General features: G+C 37.0%; 4 protein-coding genes across 14 annotated transcripts; 3 read left to right on the top strand and 1 right to left on the bottom strand.

Moving 5' to 3' along the window:
- The first annotated feature begins 828 nt into the window (after positions 1-828).
- On the top strand, positions 829-12,136 carry LOC143737169 (PC-esterase domain-containing protein 1A-like). 5 transcript variants are annotated; one of them, XM_077228186.1, is made up of 10 exons: positions 829-901; positions 6,161-6,229; positions 6,338-6,417; positions 6,884-7,116; positions 7,214-7,364; positions 7,453-7,687; positions 7,866-7,949; positions 11,338-11,400; positions 11,579-11,701; positions 11,783-12,136. In XM_077228186.1, the coding sequence occupies exons 2-10, from the start codon at positions 6,172-6,174 to the stop codon at positions 11,890-11,892; spliced, it is 1,137 nt and encodes a 378-aa protein (XP_077084301.1). In that variant the 5' UTR covers positions 829-901; positions 6,161-6,171; the 3' UTR covers positions 11,893-12,136. The 5 variants fall into 5 exon arrangements, with proteins under 5 accessions (XP_077084301.1, XP_077084299.1, XP_077084300.1 ...); XM_077228184.1 differs by lacking the exon at positions 829-901 and adding an exon at positions 5,866-6,003; XM_077228185.1 differs by lacking the exon at positions 829-901 and adding an exon at positions 5,891-6,003 and having other exon boundaries at positions 6,157-6,229.
- Positions 838-4,420, top strand: LOC143737168 (PC-esterase domain-containing protein 1A-like). 6 transcript variants are annotated; one of them, XM_077228177.1, is made up of 10 exons: positions 838-901; positions 1,014-1,108; positions 1,180-1,259; positions 1,730-1,962; positions 2,063-2,213; positions 2,302-2,536; positions 2,747-2,833; positions 3,296-3,358; positions 3,661-3,783; positions 3,866-4,420. In XM_077228177.1, the coding sequence occupies exons 2-10, from the start codon at positions 1,051-1,053 to the stop codon at positions 3,973-3,975; spliced, it is 1,140 nt and encodes a 379-aa protein (XP_077084292.1). In that variant the 5' UTR covers positions 838-901; positions 1,014-1,050; the 3' UTR covers positions 3,976-4,420. The 6 variants fall into 6 exon arrangements, with proteins under 6 accessions (XP_077084292.1, XP_077084293.1, XP_077084294.1 ...); XM_077228178.1 differs by having other exon boundaries at positions 856-901; positions 1,040-1,108; XM_077228176.1 differs by lacking the exon at positions 838-901 and having other exon boundaries at positions 916-1,108.
- cskmt (citrate synthase lysine methyltransferase) lies at positions 12,093-13,557 on the bottom strand. 2 transcript variants are annotated; one of them, XM_077228190.1, is made up of 2 exons: positions 13,481-13,557; positions 12,093-13,023 (listed from the first exon to the last, which is right to left on the bottom strand). In XM_077228190.1, the coding sequence occupies exons 1-2, from the start codon at positions 13,497-13,499 to the stop codon at positions 12,344-12,346; spliced, it is 699 nt and encodes a 232-aa protein (XP_077084305.1). In that variant the 5' UTR covers positions 13,500-13,557; the 3' UTR covers positions 12,093-12,343. The 2 variants fall into 2 exon arrangements, with proteins under 2 accessions (XP_077084305.1, XP_077084304.1); XM_077228189.1 differs by having other exon boundaries at positions 13,390-13,551.
- Positions 13,548-19,229, top strand: otub1b (OTU deubiquitinase, ubiquitin aldehyde binding 1b). Its single transcript, XM_077228188.1, has 7 exons — positions 13,548-13,658; positions 14,238-14,299; positions 14,938-15,036; positions 15,120-15,238; positions 16,304-16,388; positions 16,524-16,718; positions 18,719-19,229. The coding sequence occupies exons 1-7, from the start codon at positions 13,616-13,618 to the stop codon at positions 18,914-18,916; spliced, it is 801 nt and encodes a 266-aa protein (XP_077084303.1). The 5' UTR covers positions 13,548-13,615; the 3' UTR covers positions 18,917-19,229.
- Positions 19,230-19,276: the final 47 nt, after the last annotated feature.

Genomic DNA, 19,276 nt, shown 5'->3' with positions numbered 1-19,276 from the left:
TATTTATCTAAGCATATTTTGGCATCTTTGTATAGTCTCACCTAACACAGATATATATATTATTTTTTTTATTTTTTTCAAAATTACAATTTTAACTTGTGATAGTCAAAAACTTGAGAGGTCAAATTCATTTTATACAGTGGTTCATAGAGTTAAGCCTATATATGCTGCCATTAAGTATTACAGCCATCTAGTGGCCATCTAGTTGTTATTGTTTTTTTGTTAATTTAATACCAAAATAAGACACCAGGTGACAGCAAAGTCACTTCATATTTAGGTTTTAGCTCTAGGAACTCATTGGAATGATATTTTAATGTAGTTAAAAAAATTAAAAAAAGAAAACATAAAAATAAGCATAATTTACATAGAAAATATGGTACTTTCTGAAGTAAATAAATTCAAAAATACCCCCAAAATTAAAAAAAACACCATAAATGGATAGACAAAACTTTATCGAAGACAGTGATATAACATTTATAATAAATAAAATTAGGATCACGCCTGAGTCCTCTGTGCCCACATTTGTCCACATTTACAGAATTAAGGGCTGTAAAGTGAATACGGTTTGAGGGTTAAAAAAAAACCCGCAGCAGAGCTGAATTATTTCTTCAATCTAGTGGTTTAAAAGAGAATATAAAGTCAAATGCGCCTTTAGCCCTGTTTTACCCTTTAAGTTTTGTACAAAGTGACCTTATGGGTTGCCTTTGCTATAGCTAAAGGGGCTGAAATTTTCCTCTTTAAAGACGAACCAGAAGAATCTAAACCAAATTATCATGCTTTGCCCATAGCCTAATAATAACCGCAGGGGGAGCAATAGTTCACTTTTTCTTCACAATCTTTCTCCAAACTCTTGAACTCGTTACCACACACATTTTAGCCTTATTTAGGGAATTCTTAACAGGTTTGTTTTGGTTGATAGTGTTTGATATTAGAAACCCTGGGGTTAACGTTTCAAACCCAACGCGTATCGTATAGGCTACTACAAATTTTACGTGTGTTTTGCTTTACAATAAATGACTATGATTTCAATGTGAGGCAGGTAACGGCACCATGAGGCCTGTGGCTCAACTGCTTCACAACAAGTTTGTTGTGGTGTTGGGAAGTTCAGGTTAGTACTGACGGAGATTAATATTGTGTCTAAACTGCACTTGACTTTTAATATAACTATTTTCTCTCCAGTTCAGCGCGCTGTCTACAAGGATTTAGTACTAATATTGCAGAGAGACGCATATTTAAGTTTATCCCAGTTAAAAAGCAAGGTTAGTATCTGATGTTTCATAAGTTGTGTCTCCATTTACTAAATCTAAAATGTACATATTCAAAAATGTTATCTTTTAAATTTAGAAAATTATTTTGTTGGAAAATCCAGATTAAGATACTATATTTGGTAGCCAATATGGCAGCTGGTTTTTAGCTGGTGTAAACTGGTAGCAGCTAGGCCATTTTAGACCAGCTACAGTTCCAGGTGGCCATATCATGTTAAGTTTGTTTTTGGGACATAGTAACCGTTCGACCATCCGATGACCAGCTAAAAACCAGGTAGCATGTCCATAGGTTGTTTTTGCAAAAGACTTAAAAAATATACAGTTTTGGTCTTTTTTCTTCATGTAATCAATAAATGGGAGCAAATGAAGCTGCTGTGTTTGTGAGGGATAGGAATATTATCTTGTATAGAGTTTCCTGGTTAAGCAATGTCTGATGATGCATCTATCTTATCCATATATCCTAGGGTGAGTTTTCGTTCGAACAGGATTGCCTGGTGGAAGGTGGCCGGTTGGGTCAGATGAATAATGGCACTGCGTATAGAGAAGTGAGACAGTACCGCACAGATCACCACTTGATCCGCTTCTATTTTGTGACTCAAGTTTTCTCAGGATATGTGGAGAGCATCCTAGCTGACTTTGACCAGGGCATAAAACCAGACCTTGTTATCGTCAACTCTTGCTTGTGGGATATATCGAGGTAAGGAGTGCTCGTCATCGTGCCGTTACAGACATGAGATATTTAGCATTTCATAAATATTTTTTGAATAATATGATTTTTGTTTTACTACACTGCACAGGTACAGTCGTAAATGGGCCTCTGAGTACAAAGAAAACCTCAACAAGTTCTTCATTAAGCTAAAGACCATTTTGCCAGAAGAGAGCCTGGTTGTGTGGAACATGACTATGCCCCTGGGAAAGAAGATTTTGGGAGGTTTCCTGGTCCCAGAGGTGGGTTGCAAAAAAATAATGGTAGAGAATGAACGATCATGAACATTGGTGAGAGTCAATAATCATTTCATCTTGCCCACAAACTCAGATTGAACATATGGGTCCTTCATTAAGATTTGATGTGATTGAAGCCAATTACTTTGGAGCCACTCTTGCCAATGAGTTCGGCTTTGATGTGCTGGACTTGCATTTCCAGTTTCGCTTCAGCCTGCAACACCGGATGAAAGACGGTGTACACTGGAATGCCGTCGCCCACAGAAAGATCACATGCCTGCTCCTGGAGCATGTTGCACAGGCATGGGGTGTGGAACTGCCAAAACTGGGTGAGAAATGCAGATTGAGTTGGTGCCATTGGTTATCTGAGGTTTAAAGCTGCAAAATAAGTTTCTATAATTTTAAAAGTGAAATATATTGATCCATACTAACCAAACAGTTTAAATAATCACATTTTTAATGAATGACTTGCCTAAGGATACATGGAACATTTAGTCACCCATTTATGTTTGTTCTTTTTTGCTTTGCTGTTTTTTCAGACCAGATTAATGCAGATAATGGCCCACCATTACCTGGGAACCATAGCTGGCAAACGGCTACTTCAAGTGCTCCTGCTCATTATCCAGGTACATTATCAACCAAAAGTTTGGGCTCTGTACGTTTTTATTTAATTTTAAGAAAGTAATACTTTTATTTAACAAGGATGCAATAAATTGATCAAAAGTGACAAAGACTTACATTGTTACAAAATAAATTGTTCTTTTGAACTTTGTTCATCAAAGAATCGTTCAATTCATCTTGGTTTCCAGAAAAATGCGATGCAGCACAACTGTTTTTAACATTGATTATAATAAGAAATGTTTCTTAAGCACCAAATCAGGATTAGATTTTAAAATATTTTTAAATAGAAAACAGTTATTTTAAATACTAATTATATTTCACAATATTGCGGTTTTTATTATTATTATTTTGTATCTAATAAATGCAGTCTTAGACTGCAAGAGACTTTTAAAAATATATTTTATAAATAAAACTTTTTTTCCTCCCTCCAATTAACTTTCAGATTCAAAACATGCCTTTTTTAACAGTTCCGTATAGGAACCAGAGGTGCTTTTATCCACCTGTGATGCCCGCCATCCACTACAACAATGGTAACAATCAACCACTCTTGAGAAAATTCACTCTCAAACAATGTAATAATCCTCATGATTCATTTTGGACCACTCATTGTACAACTTTTAGAAAGCACTGGGGATATTGTAGTTTTTAGTCATGTTTGGTTATTTTGTTAATACAGTAGTCAACATTTGAAGTGAATCAAAAAATTGATCAAAGTTGTCCTAAGACAAGAACGGGTATTGTTCAAAATTCATGTATAACTTTGAAAGGTTTTGATCCACTTCAAACGTTGACTTACTGTATTAAAGTGACCGTTTTTATTCTCATCTTCCAGGTCCAGTTTGGACGCAGGGTCAAAGGATGGTCAATGGCTTCAGATCACAGTACTGCCATGATGATCTGCCACCCCACATGACTGCAGGTTACCAGAGCTTTGAAAGGGAAACCTTTTACAGAAGTACAGATTTTATTATTTTCTCAAATCATCAGGATCTAATATTAATGTAATGTTGTGCTAAAAGGCTGATTATGTTTTTTAGGTGCTAACAATTCAGACGCTGCCCTGTACTGGCCAGTGAACAACTTGGTCATGAAGCAGAAACACCGAAATCCATGTACACGAGAGAGACTACATCCTTACAGATATTAAATCCATCGAGACGATGTCTCATTGTGTATGGCCATAATACACAACACCGTAGCAAAATCTTTTCCTTTAAAAAACCCTCTTAATTTGTTGTACTTTTGCCTTTGTAGATTTTTAATAAACTTCACATATTCTTGTTTGGTCAACAGATAAAAAATCAGCAACAAGAGTACTTAATTATAGAGTACCGTATATTCTGATCTCAAAAATAACCAGAGTCCAAACAATGTTTATAAATTCTGAGATTGTTTGTCCTAGACATCTGATTATCCATACCTATAATCTATATTTTAACTAGTAGGTTCTTTCACCACAAAGACATTTATGTTTATGTATTTTAGTTGTTTTATCACACTGTGAAGCTAATGGGGCACATGTCCATTCGCACAGGAAATTAAAAATGCTTTATTGATTTTACTAACATTAGGAAATGCTGTACAGCCTTTTTTTTTTTACCCTTTAGGAGAAATTATTCAAACTCTTGCATGATGGTAATCACCATCCCACATTTGAGGGCTTCTAAGATACAAATGTGACTGAACTGCAAATTAAAACTCCTCTTTAAATATAAGGAAAGGGATCGAATTACTTCAAAAATGCAGAAGGCATTTGATAATTTTCAAGAAAAACAGTTAAGACATTTTTGTTTTGTACACTGTAAAAACCTATTGAAATGATTCTAAACATAATTCTCTTTGAATTTCTTTTTTTTTTAAATGTTAACACCTGGTAATTATTTGTCTATTTTTTTGTCTAAGAAAAAAACTGGATATCTGATCTTGGAGAAATCATGAAGGATCTTAAATGTAAAGAGTTCAAGAAGCTAAAGCATTTAATGAACAACACTGGGAATAGAAATCCCATTCGTAGGACGAGACTTAAAGAAGCGAACGACAGGTGTGAATTGGCGAGTTTGGTTGTTGAGACATGGGGTTTTAAAGAATCAGTGAAAGCCATTCAGGAGTTCATGAAGAAGCTGCCTCGCAATGATGAATTTGTGACAGATCGACTAAAGAAATATGTGACCCTGTTTGGCCTTGAGGGTTAGAGGTCTTTTACAGACCTTGCAATAATATTGTGAATAAACCTCAGTATAAAAGCACTTTACATGAACCACAGATTGGTATTAATTCTGACTGGTGACATTATATATGGCTGTTGTTTGATTGTACTTCAATTGTAAATTCTAAGTATAACTGTATGTGTGGTTTTGTAATTGAATTTGTAAATTGATTGTATGGATGTTCAGGTTGCTTACATGTAGCCAACATATATTTATTTAGCAGATACTTAAATCCAGAGTGATTTACAAATGAGAAATACCACATAGCCAGTAACATGAGAAGTGCTTTAATATGAATACTGTAATTATGACAATGAAATGTGTCTGCCTGTTTGTATGAGAATTATGTGCAAAGATTTCACAAATTAAGTTTAGAAATGTATAGCCTTAAACTGTTGATACAATTGGAATCAACAGACAATAAGTAAAGAATAAAAAGTGCATTCAAAAGTTAATTTCATAGAAACATTTTTAAAGGAAATATTTAGTTGTACTCAAATAAATATTGGTTAGGTCTGTTGACTTTACTGAGTACATTTTTTACGCATTTACCCATTTTAACATTTTTATAATTTCTCTTTTTTTTCTATCATGTTGCCACTCTTCTAAAATATTTGGAATTGAATCTAAATATATTACATTTGCTTATTATTTTTTCCGAAAAAATAACAAAAAGCAAGTATAGCCTACTGTACATAAGTGCAATATTAGTTTACTGAGTTAGTGTATGTTTTCTATTAAGTGTACTTTATGTTTGTTATACTGGGGCTGAAGTTTTCCTCTATAAATAGGTTAAAGACGAGAGATCACTTTAATTAGACCAACCAAAGGAAGTCTAAAAAGCTAATTAGCATGTTTTGCCCATATTAACCGCAAGGGGAGCAATACCTTACTTTTCTTCACACCCTTTACAGTTACGACACGCAATTTATCCTCGCTTATCTATTACGGAATTCTTGGTTTAACAGGTATGATTTGGCGATTTATAGTGTTTGATGTATGGAAACCCAGGTTAACGTTTCAAACAGAACGTGTATCGAATTATTATTTGTTATTACAAAATTTGCGGGTGTTTTGCTTTTCAATTAATTACGTTAACGTTACTATGATTTCAATGTGAGGCAGGTAACGGCACGATGAGGCCTGTGGCTCAACTGCTTCACAACAAGTTTGTTGTGGTGTTAGGAGACTCAAGTGAGTACTGACGGAGATTAATATTGTGATAGTAATTGCCTTCGTGATTTTCCACTCTAAACTACACTTATTTTTTTTTAAATAAGAATGACTTGATTTTCTCTCCAGTTCAGCGCTCTGTCTACAAGGATTTAGTCCTAATCCTACAGAGAGACGCATATTTAAGTTTGTCCCAGTTAAAAACCAAGGTCAGTATCTGAATGCATGTTTCATTGATTTTTCTCCTTTTACTAATCAGAAAATGTACATGTTCAAACATTTAATCTTTTAAATTTAGCTCATTATTTTTTTTTGGAAAATCCAGATTAAGATACTTTATTTGGTAGCCATTATGGCAGCTGGTTTTTAGCTGGTCTAAACTGGTAGTACATTTTAGACCAGGTGGCCATAACATTTTAAGGTTGTCAAGCTTGTTTTTGGGACATAGTAGCTTGTTGACTATCAGATGACCAGCTAAAAACCAGGTAGCATGTCCATAGGTTGTTTTTGCAAAAGACTTAAAAAATAAACAGTTTTGGTCTTTTTTCTTCATGTAATCAATAAATGGGAGCAAATGAAGCTGCTGTGTTTGTGAGGGATAGGAATATTATCTTGTATAGAGTTTCCTGGTTAAGCAATGTCTGATGATGCATCTATCTTATCCATATATCCTAGGGTGAGTTTTCGTTCGAACAGGATTGCCTGGTGGAAGGTGGCCGGTTGGGTCAGATGAATAATGGCACTGCGTATAGAGAAGTGAGACAGTACCGCACAGATCACCACTTGATCCGCTTCTATTTTGTGACTCAAGTTTTCTCAAGATATGTGGAGAGCATCCTAGCTGACTTTGACCAGGGCATAAAACCAGACCTGGTTATCGTCAACTCTTGTGTATGGGACATATCCAGGTGTGCTCGTCATTCCACCTTGTTACAGACATAAGATATTTAGCATTTCATAATTCTTTTTCAATTAACATGATTTTTGTTTTACTACACTGCACAGGTACAGTCGTAAATGGGCCTCTGAGTACAAAGAAAACCTCAACAATTTCTTCATTAAGCTAAAGACCATTTTGCCAGAAGAGAGCCTGGTTGTGTGGAACATGACTATGCCCCTGGGAAAGAAGATTTTGGGAGGTTTCCTGGTCCCAGAGGTGGGTTGCAAAAAAATAATGGTAGAGGATGTAACATCATGAACATTGGTGAGAGTCAATAATTCTTTCATCTTGCCCACAAACTCAGATTGAACATATGGGTCCTTCATTAAGATTTGATGTGATTGAAGCCAATTACTTTGGAGCCACTCTTGCCAATGAGTTCGGCTTTGATGTGCTGGACTTGCATTTCCAGTTTCGCTTCAGCCTGCAACACCGGATGAAAGACGGTGTACACTGGAATGCCGTCGCCCACAGAAAGATCACATGCCTGCTCCTGGAGCATGTTGCACAGGCATGGGGTGTGGAACTGCCAAAACTGGGTGAGAAATGCAGATTGAGGTGGTGCCATTGGTTATCTGAGGTTTAAAGCTGCAAAATAAGTTTCTATAATTTTAAAATCAACTAGAAAAAAATTGTTAATGGCTGCTTACTTAAGGATACATGGAACATTTAGTCACCCATTTATGTTTGTTCTTTTTTGCTTTGCTTTTTTTGCAGACCAGATTAATGCAGATAATGGCCCACCATTACCTGGGAACCATAGCTGGCAAACGGCTACAAGTGCTCCTGCTCGCTGTCCAGGTACATTATCAACCAAAAGTTTGGGCTCTGTAAATTTGTATTACTTTTATTTAGCAAATATTGATCATATACATAAATGCATCCTTCCAATAATTTTGGACGACCACAAAATATGGGTGTGGATACCAACATACTGTCCACAGTTTTTCCAACATTTTTCTGAACTGATTCCATTTTGCTATTATCTGTGGAGTTAAAAATAAAAAAACTTATTATCTTCCATTTGAATTCCCTAGTCCCTTCAGATATTAGAGCTGGTCTCAAGATGTGCCTCTCCACAAGCTTCCTACCAAGTCTCGAGAGAAATCGTTCTGTTAATTTCGTTCTCCCATTTCTCCTTTACCTGTAAAGTGTTATTTGAATTCTTAGATGAAAATAACAGGTATCCTTTAAAAATGGTCTTTTTGATCATGTCCATTTTCTTTTCCTTTTTTAAAATAAATAAAAAAATGTATTCGTGAAGTTTTTTTAACATTCTAATTCCTAATGCGTTGTGAGAATGTCTCGGTTGTGAACATCTAAATGTTTAGACCTTAGGAGTGTGGATTAATTTCTTATTTGTTTAAATGATTTAAGTGCATCATTGTGAAATATTTGTCCACTTTTTATTGTCCATCATATTGAGACTTTTTGAAACCTGCGTCTGAATGGGATGGTACAAAGTCATTTAAGATAACCAATACTAGCTGCAGATGAAAATTTCCTTAGACATGCTAAATGATTTATGTATAGGTCTTCCAAATTTTATTTTGTATTGTATAATTGGTTTAAGGAGGAGGGGATAAAGATACCCAAGTACTTCAACCTATTCTTGGCACATTTAAACCTGCTTTTAATTTGGATTTGTTTTGACATTTGACCATTGATATCTATAGCCTCAGTTTAATCCATAATTCACTTTATACATTCAAATGTACTTTTAGTATAATTGTTTTGAACACATAAAACTGCGCTGCGTTACCCCACTACTAATTTGACAAGTAAAGTGACATGTACGAGGTAGTAGCCTAATTTAGCATCAAACATTGTTACTTGCAGCTAATTCATTAGAATGAAATAAAATCATGTGATCAAACTTAACAGTTTATAAAACTTTATTTCATTGTCTAATTCATGAACCTAATTTGTTAGTCCCATCGGATTGATTTCCATCGGCAGTAAGGGGTTGAAGATGACATCCATCATTCTCCCATAGTTCTTTAAAACTTTTATAGAACTAATTTATATATCCATCAGGTCCTGGACTAGCAGGATTCTGCTATTTCATCAGGTGTGGTAAAGGTGGTTGATCGTAATTAGATTAAGAAGCAAAGATCCTCAAATATTGTACAAAAAGAAAAATCTAGTAACTAACAATCTACTAGCCGTATAGCCATTTTCATAATATCTTTGAGAACACTAAGCAATCTAAAGTTTAACCATTCTTGTTTAGCTACCCTCTCTCTCTTCTAGGCACTTGTGAATGAAATGGTCCCACCTCTGAAATATGCTTTTGCACAATCCCTTACTATAAGTGGTGACACTTTTATCCTTTAAAAAGTTCATAAAGAGATTGTAAAACTAATCCATATGAATTGTGCGGTTTAGTCCAAACTTTCTGAAGAGGCTCGTTCGCTTTATATGATGAACCGATTGAATTTATCCTTTTATTTACATATACGCTTTGATCAGCGAACATAAACAGAAGCTCATCTGAACCTGCTTGACACGAGAGAACAAACTTCGGAAAAGCGGAAGCTCAAACGTGCTGCGTAACACGAGAATGAACCTCATTGGTTCTTGTGGAAGCACAAACGTGCTGCGTAACACGAGAATGAACCTTATTGGTTCTAGCACATCAATCGAACATGCTTGGGCTTCCGTTTACCACAACTGATGTGTGAGTTGATGAAGGTTTACATGTGAATAAAAGCCTAAACTCAATCTGTTCATTATATAGATTGTCAAAGTGTCAGTTGCGTAGCTGTTTATGTATGGACCGATAGCTCTCAGATTTCATTAAAAATGGGGCAGTCATGGCCTAATGGTAACAGAGTATGGTAACTGCTGGTTCGATTCCAGTACCGGCAGGAATATGACTGAGGTGTCCTTGAGCAAGGCACCTAACCCCCAATTGCTCCCCGGGCGCCACTCAAGGCTGCGCGCTGCTCTGGGTGTGTGTATCCACGTTTGCAGTGTGTGTGTGTGTGTTCACTACTCCCTACTCTGCTCCTAATGTGTGTGCACTTACTTGGATGGGTTAAATGCAGAGGTCAAATTCGCCATCACGTGTCACTTTCACTTTCAAAAAGATCTGCATTTGTGTTTCGAAGATGAACTAAAGTCTTATGGGTTTAGGGGTCCCTGACTAAGGATTTTCATAGTCGAATCGTCAAGTGTTGCCTATAGTCGACTAATAGTCGAATAGTGTGTGGGGTTGGGGAGGGGGCAGGGCTTTAACATTTTAAAGTGTAAATGAAGCAGTCAGTCAAGTTTACATAATTTAGTACACTGATTTCCACTTTAATAAAAAAAAAATAACAAACACGATTAATGTAATCATTTTAAAGGAAAGGGGATGTTTTGGAGCAAGGGCGCCGCCATCTTGCAATACCACAGCATGTGACCTCACAATTCCAACCCCCCCCCCCCCATATCTTGCAATACCACAGCGTGTGACCCCCCCCCCCCCCCCCCAAAAAGATTATGTATTTTTAATAATTTTCCAAAGCTATGCTATGTAATTACATTGAGATCTTTAATAATAAAAGCATGCCTATCATCATTTGGTCTATACACTTTCATAAGTGAGATATCAATGCCATCTATTGAGCCATTTACCTAAATTAATCTTCCTGCTGTATCCTTGTAGGTCATTGCTAAATTAAAATTTGACTGTCTGTGTATCAGGATAGACACTCCTTTCTTTCTCCCTTATGGATGAGGAGAAAAATACACTTTATCTGCCCATGACCTCTTTAATTTCTCATGTTCTGTGACCGGCAGATGAGTTTCTTGAAAGAAAACAACAGAAGGCCCTTTACATTAGACCTTAGGACCTTTACAAATCCCATTATTGGTTAAATAAGGGCAAACATGCAGCAAAGTGTCAAAAGTGTCAAAGTGTAGACAGAAGCGGGAAAGGGGGGTGGGGCATACTATGTATACATGGATGTTATACAACTAACACATTTTAAAACTAACATGTTGGTTTATATGTAATTGAAACATTTTTCCCAATATTACTGTTTTTATTCTATTTTTTAGCTAATAAATGCAACCGTGTGTAAGAGACTTTAAAAACCTTTTAAAAATCTTACCAACCCCAAACTTCTGAATGATGGTATAAGTTCACATAGATTCCTTTTTCCCCCTCTCAAAGTAATTCAAAACATGCCTTTTTTAACAGTTCCGTATAGGAACCAGAGGTGCTTTTATCCACCTGTGATGCCCGCCATCCACTACAACAAAGGTAACAATCAACCACTCTTGAGAAAATTCACTCTCAAACAATGTAATAATCCTCATGATTCATTTTGGACCACTCATTGTACAACTTTTAGAAAGCACTGGGGATAGTGTAGTTTTTAGTCATGTTTAATATCCTCCAGTGCTTTCTAAAAGTGACCGTTTTTATTCTCATCTTCCAGGTCCAGTTTGGACGCAGGGTCAAAGGATGGTCAATGGCTTCAGATCACAGTACTGCCATGATGATCTGCCACCCCACATGACTGCAGGTTACCAGAGCTTTGAAAGGGAAACCTTTTACAGAGGTATAGATTTTATTATTTTCTCAAATCATCAGGATCTAAAATTAATATAATATTGCTAAAAAAGGCTGATTGTTTTTTAAGGTGCTAACAATTCAGCTGCTTCCCCCAACTGGCCAGCGAACAACTTGGTCATGAAGCAGAAACACCGAAAACCATGTACACGAGAGAGACTACATCCTTACAGATATTAAATTCATCAAGAAGACATCTCTTTGTGTATGGCCATAATACACAACACTGTTGTTTTTCTCTTTTTTTTTTTTGGAGGGTGTACGTTAAACTATGCACTAAATTCTCCTTATTCATATTTTGTTTTAAATTATGCTGGTTACATTCAATGTTATATGATTCTTAAAGTAATTTCCCTCATTGTTGAAAAATAAGGACCAAAGAATATTTTTTTCATTTTTTTTTAATAAAAAAAAACTTTTAAAAGTGTCAGATTTATTTCTTCATCTGATCCAAATAATGTAAACAGGCTTTTGACTTGACAAGTTGTACATGTACAATTTTTTTTTTTAAATAAAATTAAAAGTTAAATGTGTGCGTATGTATATATTTATTATCCGTGCTCAGTATTGTTAGACTGTTTTGTCACTAGAAACCTTTTCAGAAGGCAGAGAAATTTGAATGCATTGTCTTTTAAGAGTGGGGGTTTGTACAAGGAGAAATGTCATAGCAAAAATAGCTGACCCCTCTCAATTCTCCCACGTCTTGAACTCCTACATCAGCTGTCACTTCTGCTCCTCTAACTTCTCTTTCTAGCCATACAAGCCTGGCATCAGGATCCTCATCTGAGAACTGTAAGAGAATCCCTGAGGGCTTCAGCACCTGTAAGCATTGCCTCACTATATGCCCAGCCTTAGCTTGACCTTCTTTAGACCTAACTAAAGCATCAGTGGTACCCTTGTCCAATATCATGTCCAGGCTTCTGGTCCCAAAGTGTCCTCTCAACTGAGTGCAGTCAAGTTCCAGGAAAGCAAGAGAAGAGGATGGGTTGCATGGCTGTACTGAAGCAGAATTTGTGTGCTTCTCCATAAGTCTCACTGCCACCGGGGAGATATCAGCACAAGTAACCTTCACAGCACACAGAGACGCACTGTAGATACAGGGTCCTAATGCGGATGTGCCACAACCCATGTCCAGGATGTTGAATGGGCCACGGTGGGAATGAGACATGGTCCCAAGTACAGGAAGAATGAAGTCCTTGACTGAGTGAAATCCAAAGAACCATTCAAAATTCTTGAATTGGCCTTTGCTTCCATTTTCTGTGTAGAATCTGTCCCATGTTACTTTTTTGTCCATGTTTTCAATCAACTCATCTGTGAACACCAGTTATACATAATTAGCATATAGAATAAAAATACATAGTTTTACACTTTAACTTACAAGTATTTTTTAAAGTTGATGTAAGCGAAAAAGGTTAAATAGGCTATGACTGAAACAGGAATCAGTCCACGGGACTCTTCGTTTACTGCGGTCGACAGCTGTTTAGAAACTTGTTTGGAAATGGTAATTAAAGTAGCTATTCCGATTTGTCTTCGACACAGTTTTTTGGCGCATGTGGACGTTAAATATAAGTATTTTCTAATCGTGCAATTACATGGAAATCCATGTCCCCAAAAGTGTCAATCCAATTGAATCTCTAGACATAAGTAAAATTCTTGACGAATAAAATATACACGTACTTGTCAAACTAGTATGGTGCCATCTGTTAGCCTCCGCTAGAAGGGTCCTTAGCGACACTGCAAGTCTTTTAAATGACAACATTTTAAATACCTAGCTTAGGTAAAGACATTCAAGATCAACCAAAACACCGGCAGCATGTATGATTCTGTGACTGACTGAACTGAATGGACACGACCCGGATGTGTACATGAGAAGGGGGGGCGGTGGAAGGAGAACTCGATCAAGATGGCGGATGAGCAGCAGGAATCATCACAGGTAGAGATGGAGGGTAAGTGCAAAAATAACATTTTCTCGCGCAGTTTTAAAGATTAGTGACACGCGAAAACAAAACATCTGCACGATGGAGCTTGCATAAGGGCAAATAATATGTTTTGACTGCTGCACGAGCAGGAGGAGGAATGCAGAGCAGAGCATTAGCTGCACAAAGAGTTAACTCTGGGCTCATTTAACAAACAAAAAACACACAAAAAAAAAACACACACAAAAAAAAAAACAGGCATCCTTACATTTTTTGCACAGTGTCAATTTTTCGTTAGGAAAATATTTTATGTTACGCTTTTATTTTAAACTAAAAATTGAATAGTAGCCCTATTTGCCAAGCATCTGTAGACTATAATATTCTCATATATTCACTCAGTGTGTTAAAAGATAAGTGGTATTATGTATTTGTATGTATGGTAACTGTTACAGACTCATTAAGTTACAACTTTGTTTACATTTCTTCGGATCGTGTAATGAGATGAGAATCAGCGTGGTGAAGGAACTGAACTCCAGAATTAGCAAAGTTGTCAACTGGGTCAGGTCCAGTTCTTGTGTGACCGGTTTCTAAAAATTGTCTTTTTTGCAGGAGTGAACTGTCTCGCACATGACGAAGCCATAATGGCACAACAGGACCGCATTCAGCAAGAGGTGAGGGATCAGTAATGACTTAATCTCTCATTTAAAAGAAGCCTTGTAATGGTAACTGTTGTCAAAATATCCTTTTTTCTCAATTATGAAGAGTTTTTCTCAAGATGTATCCACTTTCTTCTCAACTCCACTATCCACTATCTTCCCCCCCTGGCTGAAAGTAGTCTATATACAATAAATATGCTGTAGTCTTCTGAACATATACCATGGCTTTAGACAGTCCTAATTTAAAGAGACTTTAAAATTACATACTTAATTTTTAAAGTCATAAGATTCTAATTGCCCGTAAAATGTTTTTATCGTTCATCAGCTGGGAAAAAATCCTATTGTTTCTTTGTGATATTGTTATAGTTGTGGTCTGGACTGTGTTATTCTCTTTAAAGTAAAAAAAAGAAAAAACTTTATCATTATATTTGTCATTCTTGGTGTGTACTGCCCTTTACACTTATAATAGCATAAAAGTCAAATTAATTGCTTTTGTAGAGATTGACAGCATCTTTCCCTATTCACATTCACTGTGTGGAAAAGAGCAGAGCTGCTCTGTATGCCATTGAAGAAAGAAAGTCACACATGTTTGGAACAATTTGAGAGTGAGTAAATGAACTATCCCTCTTATTGTGTGCGTTTTGTTTTAATAGATAGCCACCACTAACCCTTTAGTGTCGGACATACAAGATCTCTCTGTGCTGAAGGGTGAATATGCTGCAGAGGACACCATTTACCAGCTCAAGATAAAGGTCACTACAGTTTCATGAGCTTACTTAGCAAGTGCCCGAAACCTTCTGTATAAATGTTTCTCTTATATGCCTCTTGTTCATAGGACCTTCACAAAAAGTATGCGCACATTCGGAAGACACGGCCGGATGGAAATTGTTTCTACAGAGCTTTCGGATTTGCACATTTGGAGACACTACTGGAAGACAGCAAAGAGCTGCAAAGGTAGTTTTACTGTCTTTCTGGGTCACTTAAAGCAGATATCATTGCCTTTGTTTGGAAATTATACACCAATTCAGGAGATAGCAGCAACCTTAGTTACGTGAAGTGCAATTTTGTATATTGTGTATAGGGGTTGGTGATCTTCCCAAAATAACATATTGCAATCCACGATATGAATCGAGATCTTCTCAATTGTGAGAGAAATAATTTTCTCTATAATTTTGAGAAAGAAAAAAAAAAAGGAAAAATTGAGAATTTTTTTGACAAAAAAGTTGTCAAAATAGTAATTAAACCCAGAGTTAAACTAAAAAACAGTACATACTCTTTAAGACCAAATGCATGGATGTAATATAATGAAACCCGTGTTTATTCACTTAAAAAATAACTTACTGTCTTTATGGAAATACTCGCCAAGACATACATTTTTATATATTTTGGTGTATATTTGACAGTTTAGAAGGGGTTCCGGAATGCCTGAGTATCCTTTGCTCGTCCATGTTCTGCTCCGTCTCACAGCGTGTGCACAAAGCATGTAGGGATCAGACTCTTTTGCAGTTTAATGTGCTTTATAAAATATAGCATGCCCTGCAGTAGACTGCATTTTACGGCAGGCATGTTACATGATTTGATTGAATTAGACGTTAGGTTTAGGCTTTTGAGGGGCGAAACACCGGTTTAAAGGACAGACAGTATGCGGCAGACAATGATCATTTTAACATGATTATCACGTTTTCATAATCGTTGGAACTTAATTCATCGCCCTACTGCTGTTTTTCAACTGCGTCACCACACATGAAAGACACATGATATTCCTGGCCAGTCAGCAAAACCATATAGTAGGCAGAAATTGCTGTATTTTAACATTACAAGGACATAAAAGACCACGATCTCTACTATTCTTTTAAAAAGTTGATTGTGGACGTCTTCAAGATCGATCACAATATAAAATCGTCAGATCGCCCACCCCTAATTGTGTATATTGTTTTGCTTTCTGTCATTGTTTTAGCAGTGGATAACAAGTTTATTGAATGTCTATTTTTCAATCCTATCTCATTTTTGGCTCTATAGGTTCAAAGCTGTGGCAGCTAAGAGCAAACTGGACCTTGTAAATCAGGGCTTCACTGAGTTCACTATTGAGGACTTTCACAACACTGTGAGTTGGAAAATGTATCATTTAAAAACTATGCTGCCTCCTTATATTCAAAACTCAAGGCTTAAATCCTGTAATTTTACTTGAATCATGCTGACTGTAGTAAGTTGATGTTCACTGGTTTCTCTCCTTTGTCAGTTCATGCACTTGATTGAGCTGTGTGAAAAGCAGCAGTCACTTGGAGAGCTGCTTAACTCCTTCAATGACCAGAGCGTTTCTGACTACATAGTGGTATACCTGAGGCTTCTCACCTCTGGATACCTGCAGCGGGAGCACGTGTTCTTTCAGCACTTCATAGAGGGCGGCCGCTCTGTCAAAGAGTTTTGCCAGCAGGTGAAAAAATTTACTTGTGAGCTAGTTTGTTTTGACATCTTAATTATAATGTGCTTTTCAATGGAACTTCTATACCGATGAGCCAAAACATTATGGCCTATGCCTATTATGCTGTTGGTCCTCTACGTGCTGCCAAAACAGCACCGACTACCTGAGCCATGGACTCTTCAAGAAGCCTGAAATTGTCCTGTAGTATCTGGCACCAAGACGTTTTCAGCAGATCTTTTAAGTCCTGTAGGTTGCGAGGTGTAGATCAAACTTGTTGATCTAGCACATCGCACACATACTCAATTGGATTGAGATCTGGGGAATTTGGAGGCCAGGGGCCTGCTCTCATACGTGGATTACTCAGTTATCTTGATTTTACTGTTGAAGATTTTACATGATACAGCATTGTTAAGTTCTTCAAAGCTCACCCCCGGAGTTGCTGTCAAAGCAACAAGTCCCTAAACTCAAACCTGCTCGTGAAGCAGGCTTATTTCATGTAAACCGGATTAGATTGCATCTTTTTAAGTGCAGCACAGGAGATGCAGATGACTTAGCATTAATTAAAGTTTGACAGCACAACAGACAGCAGTTTTTACTGTCACAACAAATCTGCTACACATGTAAAATTAAATGAATTGCTAATTACAACATTACAATAAAAATGTAAAGCCTGTACAATTACTAGAAATCGTGAAATAATGGAAATAATTGGGAATCATTTAGTAAACAAACAGTACACATTTTACCTTTCTGTTATAACGTTTATGTCGCTTGGCTGTTTTCTTATGAAGGTCCAGACATTTTTTTTGTCAGGTGTGTGATGTTTTTTTAATATGATATCATTACGTTGCTGCCAGTCAATCGCAGCATCGTTGATCATGGTTTTGAGTATCGATATATCTGCCCTTTCCAATGAACACAAGAACGCGCTGTATTCTGACAACTTAATCCAGATATTTTAATCAAATCCACATATTTGTTTGAAGAACCAAATTAGCCAGAGATCAGTTATCACGATTAGAAGATCTGGCATCAGTCAAATCATCTCTGATTTATTAAGCGAGGTATGAATAATAGACTCCAGGGCAACACCTTGAACTCTTCATGTTCCTCAAACCATTCCTGAACAATGTGTGCAGTGTGGTAGGGTGTATTATCCTGCTGAAAGAGGCCACTTCCACCAGGCAACACCATTGTCATGAAGGGATGTACCTGGTCTGCAACAATGTTTAGGTCGGTGGCACGTGTCATATTTACCTACGAACTTAGGGTTTCCCAGCAGAACATTGCCGAGAGCATCACACTCCCTCCACCAGCTGTCATCATCCCACAGTGCATTCCCCAGGTAAACGGCACACATGCGCATGGCCGTCCATGTGATATCAACGAAAACGGGACTCATCAGACCAGGCGACCTTCTTCCATTGCCCCAAGGTCCAGTTCTAATGCTCTTGTGCCCATTGTAGGTGCTTTCGATGGTAGACAGGGCTCATCATAGGCACTTTTGATTGGTCGGTGGCTACGCATCCCCATATCCTCCTCGGTTCACTGTTGGTAAATTCTCACCACTGCTGACTGGGAACAACCCACAAACCTTGCTATTTCAGAGATATTCTGATGCAGTCACCTTGCCATCCAACACGTTGATTACGAGAACCAATTGTTTGCTTACCATCTAACCCACCCAGACCTTAAAATGTGGCATTGTTACATGATCAACAATATTCGCTTCAGCTGAGACTGGTCATAGTGTTTTCGTTTAGTGTATATTATCTGAATTAGTTAAGGATATGATGATTTAAAATATTTCATAAGAGATAGATGTTGGTATGTAACCTTCCACATGTGAATGAAACACTAGCATGTGGTGAATTTGATTAAATTAAGTGTTCTGTTCACATGGGAGTGTAGGGGTCTATGCCTAAAAACAGCCCTGTTGAGCTATATTAATCAGGAGTCAAAGCATTACTGATTATACTTGACCTAATAGTCAATGTGTTTTTTTTTTTTAGGAGGTGGAACCCATGTCAAAAGAAAGCGACCACATCCATATCATAGCCTTAGCACAGGCACTGAACGTGCCCATATTAGTGGAATACATGGACAGAGGAGAGGGTGGAACGGTGAACAATCATGTCTTCCCTGAAGGAAGTGAGCCACGTATCTTTCTGCTCTACCGCCCAGGCCATTATGACATCCTGTATAAGTGATGCTCTATATACACTGTTGTTCCATTGTCAAGAAACCACCCAGTTCTACAGCCAAGTTGAGTCATACATATGCAAGACTTTGCTATGATTAAACACAATAAAGTTTTCACACCATGTTTCTCACTACAAAATGTATGATTTTAGTACAGACAAAGCTTAATCCCAGAAAAACTGACACTGCATCAAACAGCAGAATTAGGGTTGTACAGTAGTTTTTTGTGGTTGTAAATGTCAACTTGCTTATAGTGTTTTTCATTTGTTACACTGCCTTTCATGAGTTTTATTAAAGGGACTTTCACCTCACATGACTAAAGTGAATGTGGTTGTAAAAATCAATTGTGAATGTGATGACACTGAGGT

This window comes from Siphateles boraxobius, unplaced genomic scaffold, assembly GCF_051911475.1.
Source record: "Siphateles boraxobius isolate OS27281-9 unplaced genomic scaffold, OSU_SipBor_1 130, whole genome shotgun sequence".
NCBI lineage: Eukaryota > Metazoa > Chordata > Actinopteri > Cypriniformes > Leuciscidae > Siphateles > Siphateles boraxobius.
Note: the sequence above shows the minus strand (reverse complement) of the source record. Positions and strands in the feature narration are given on the sequence as shown.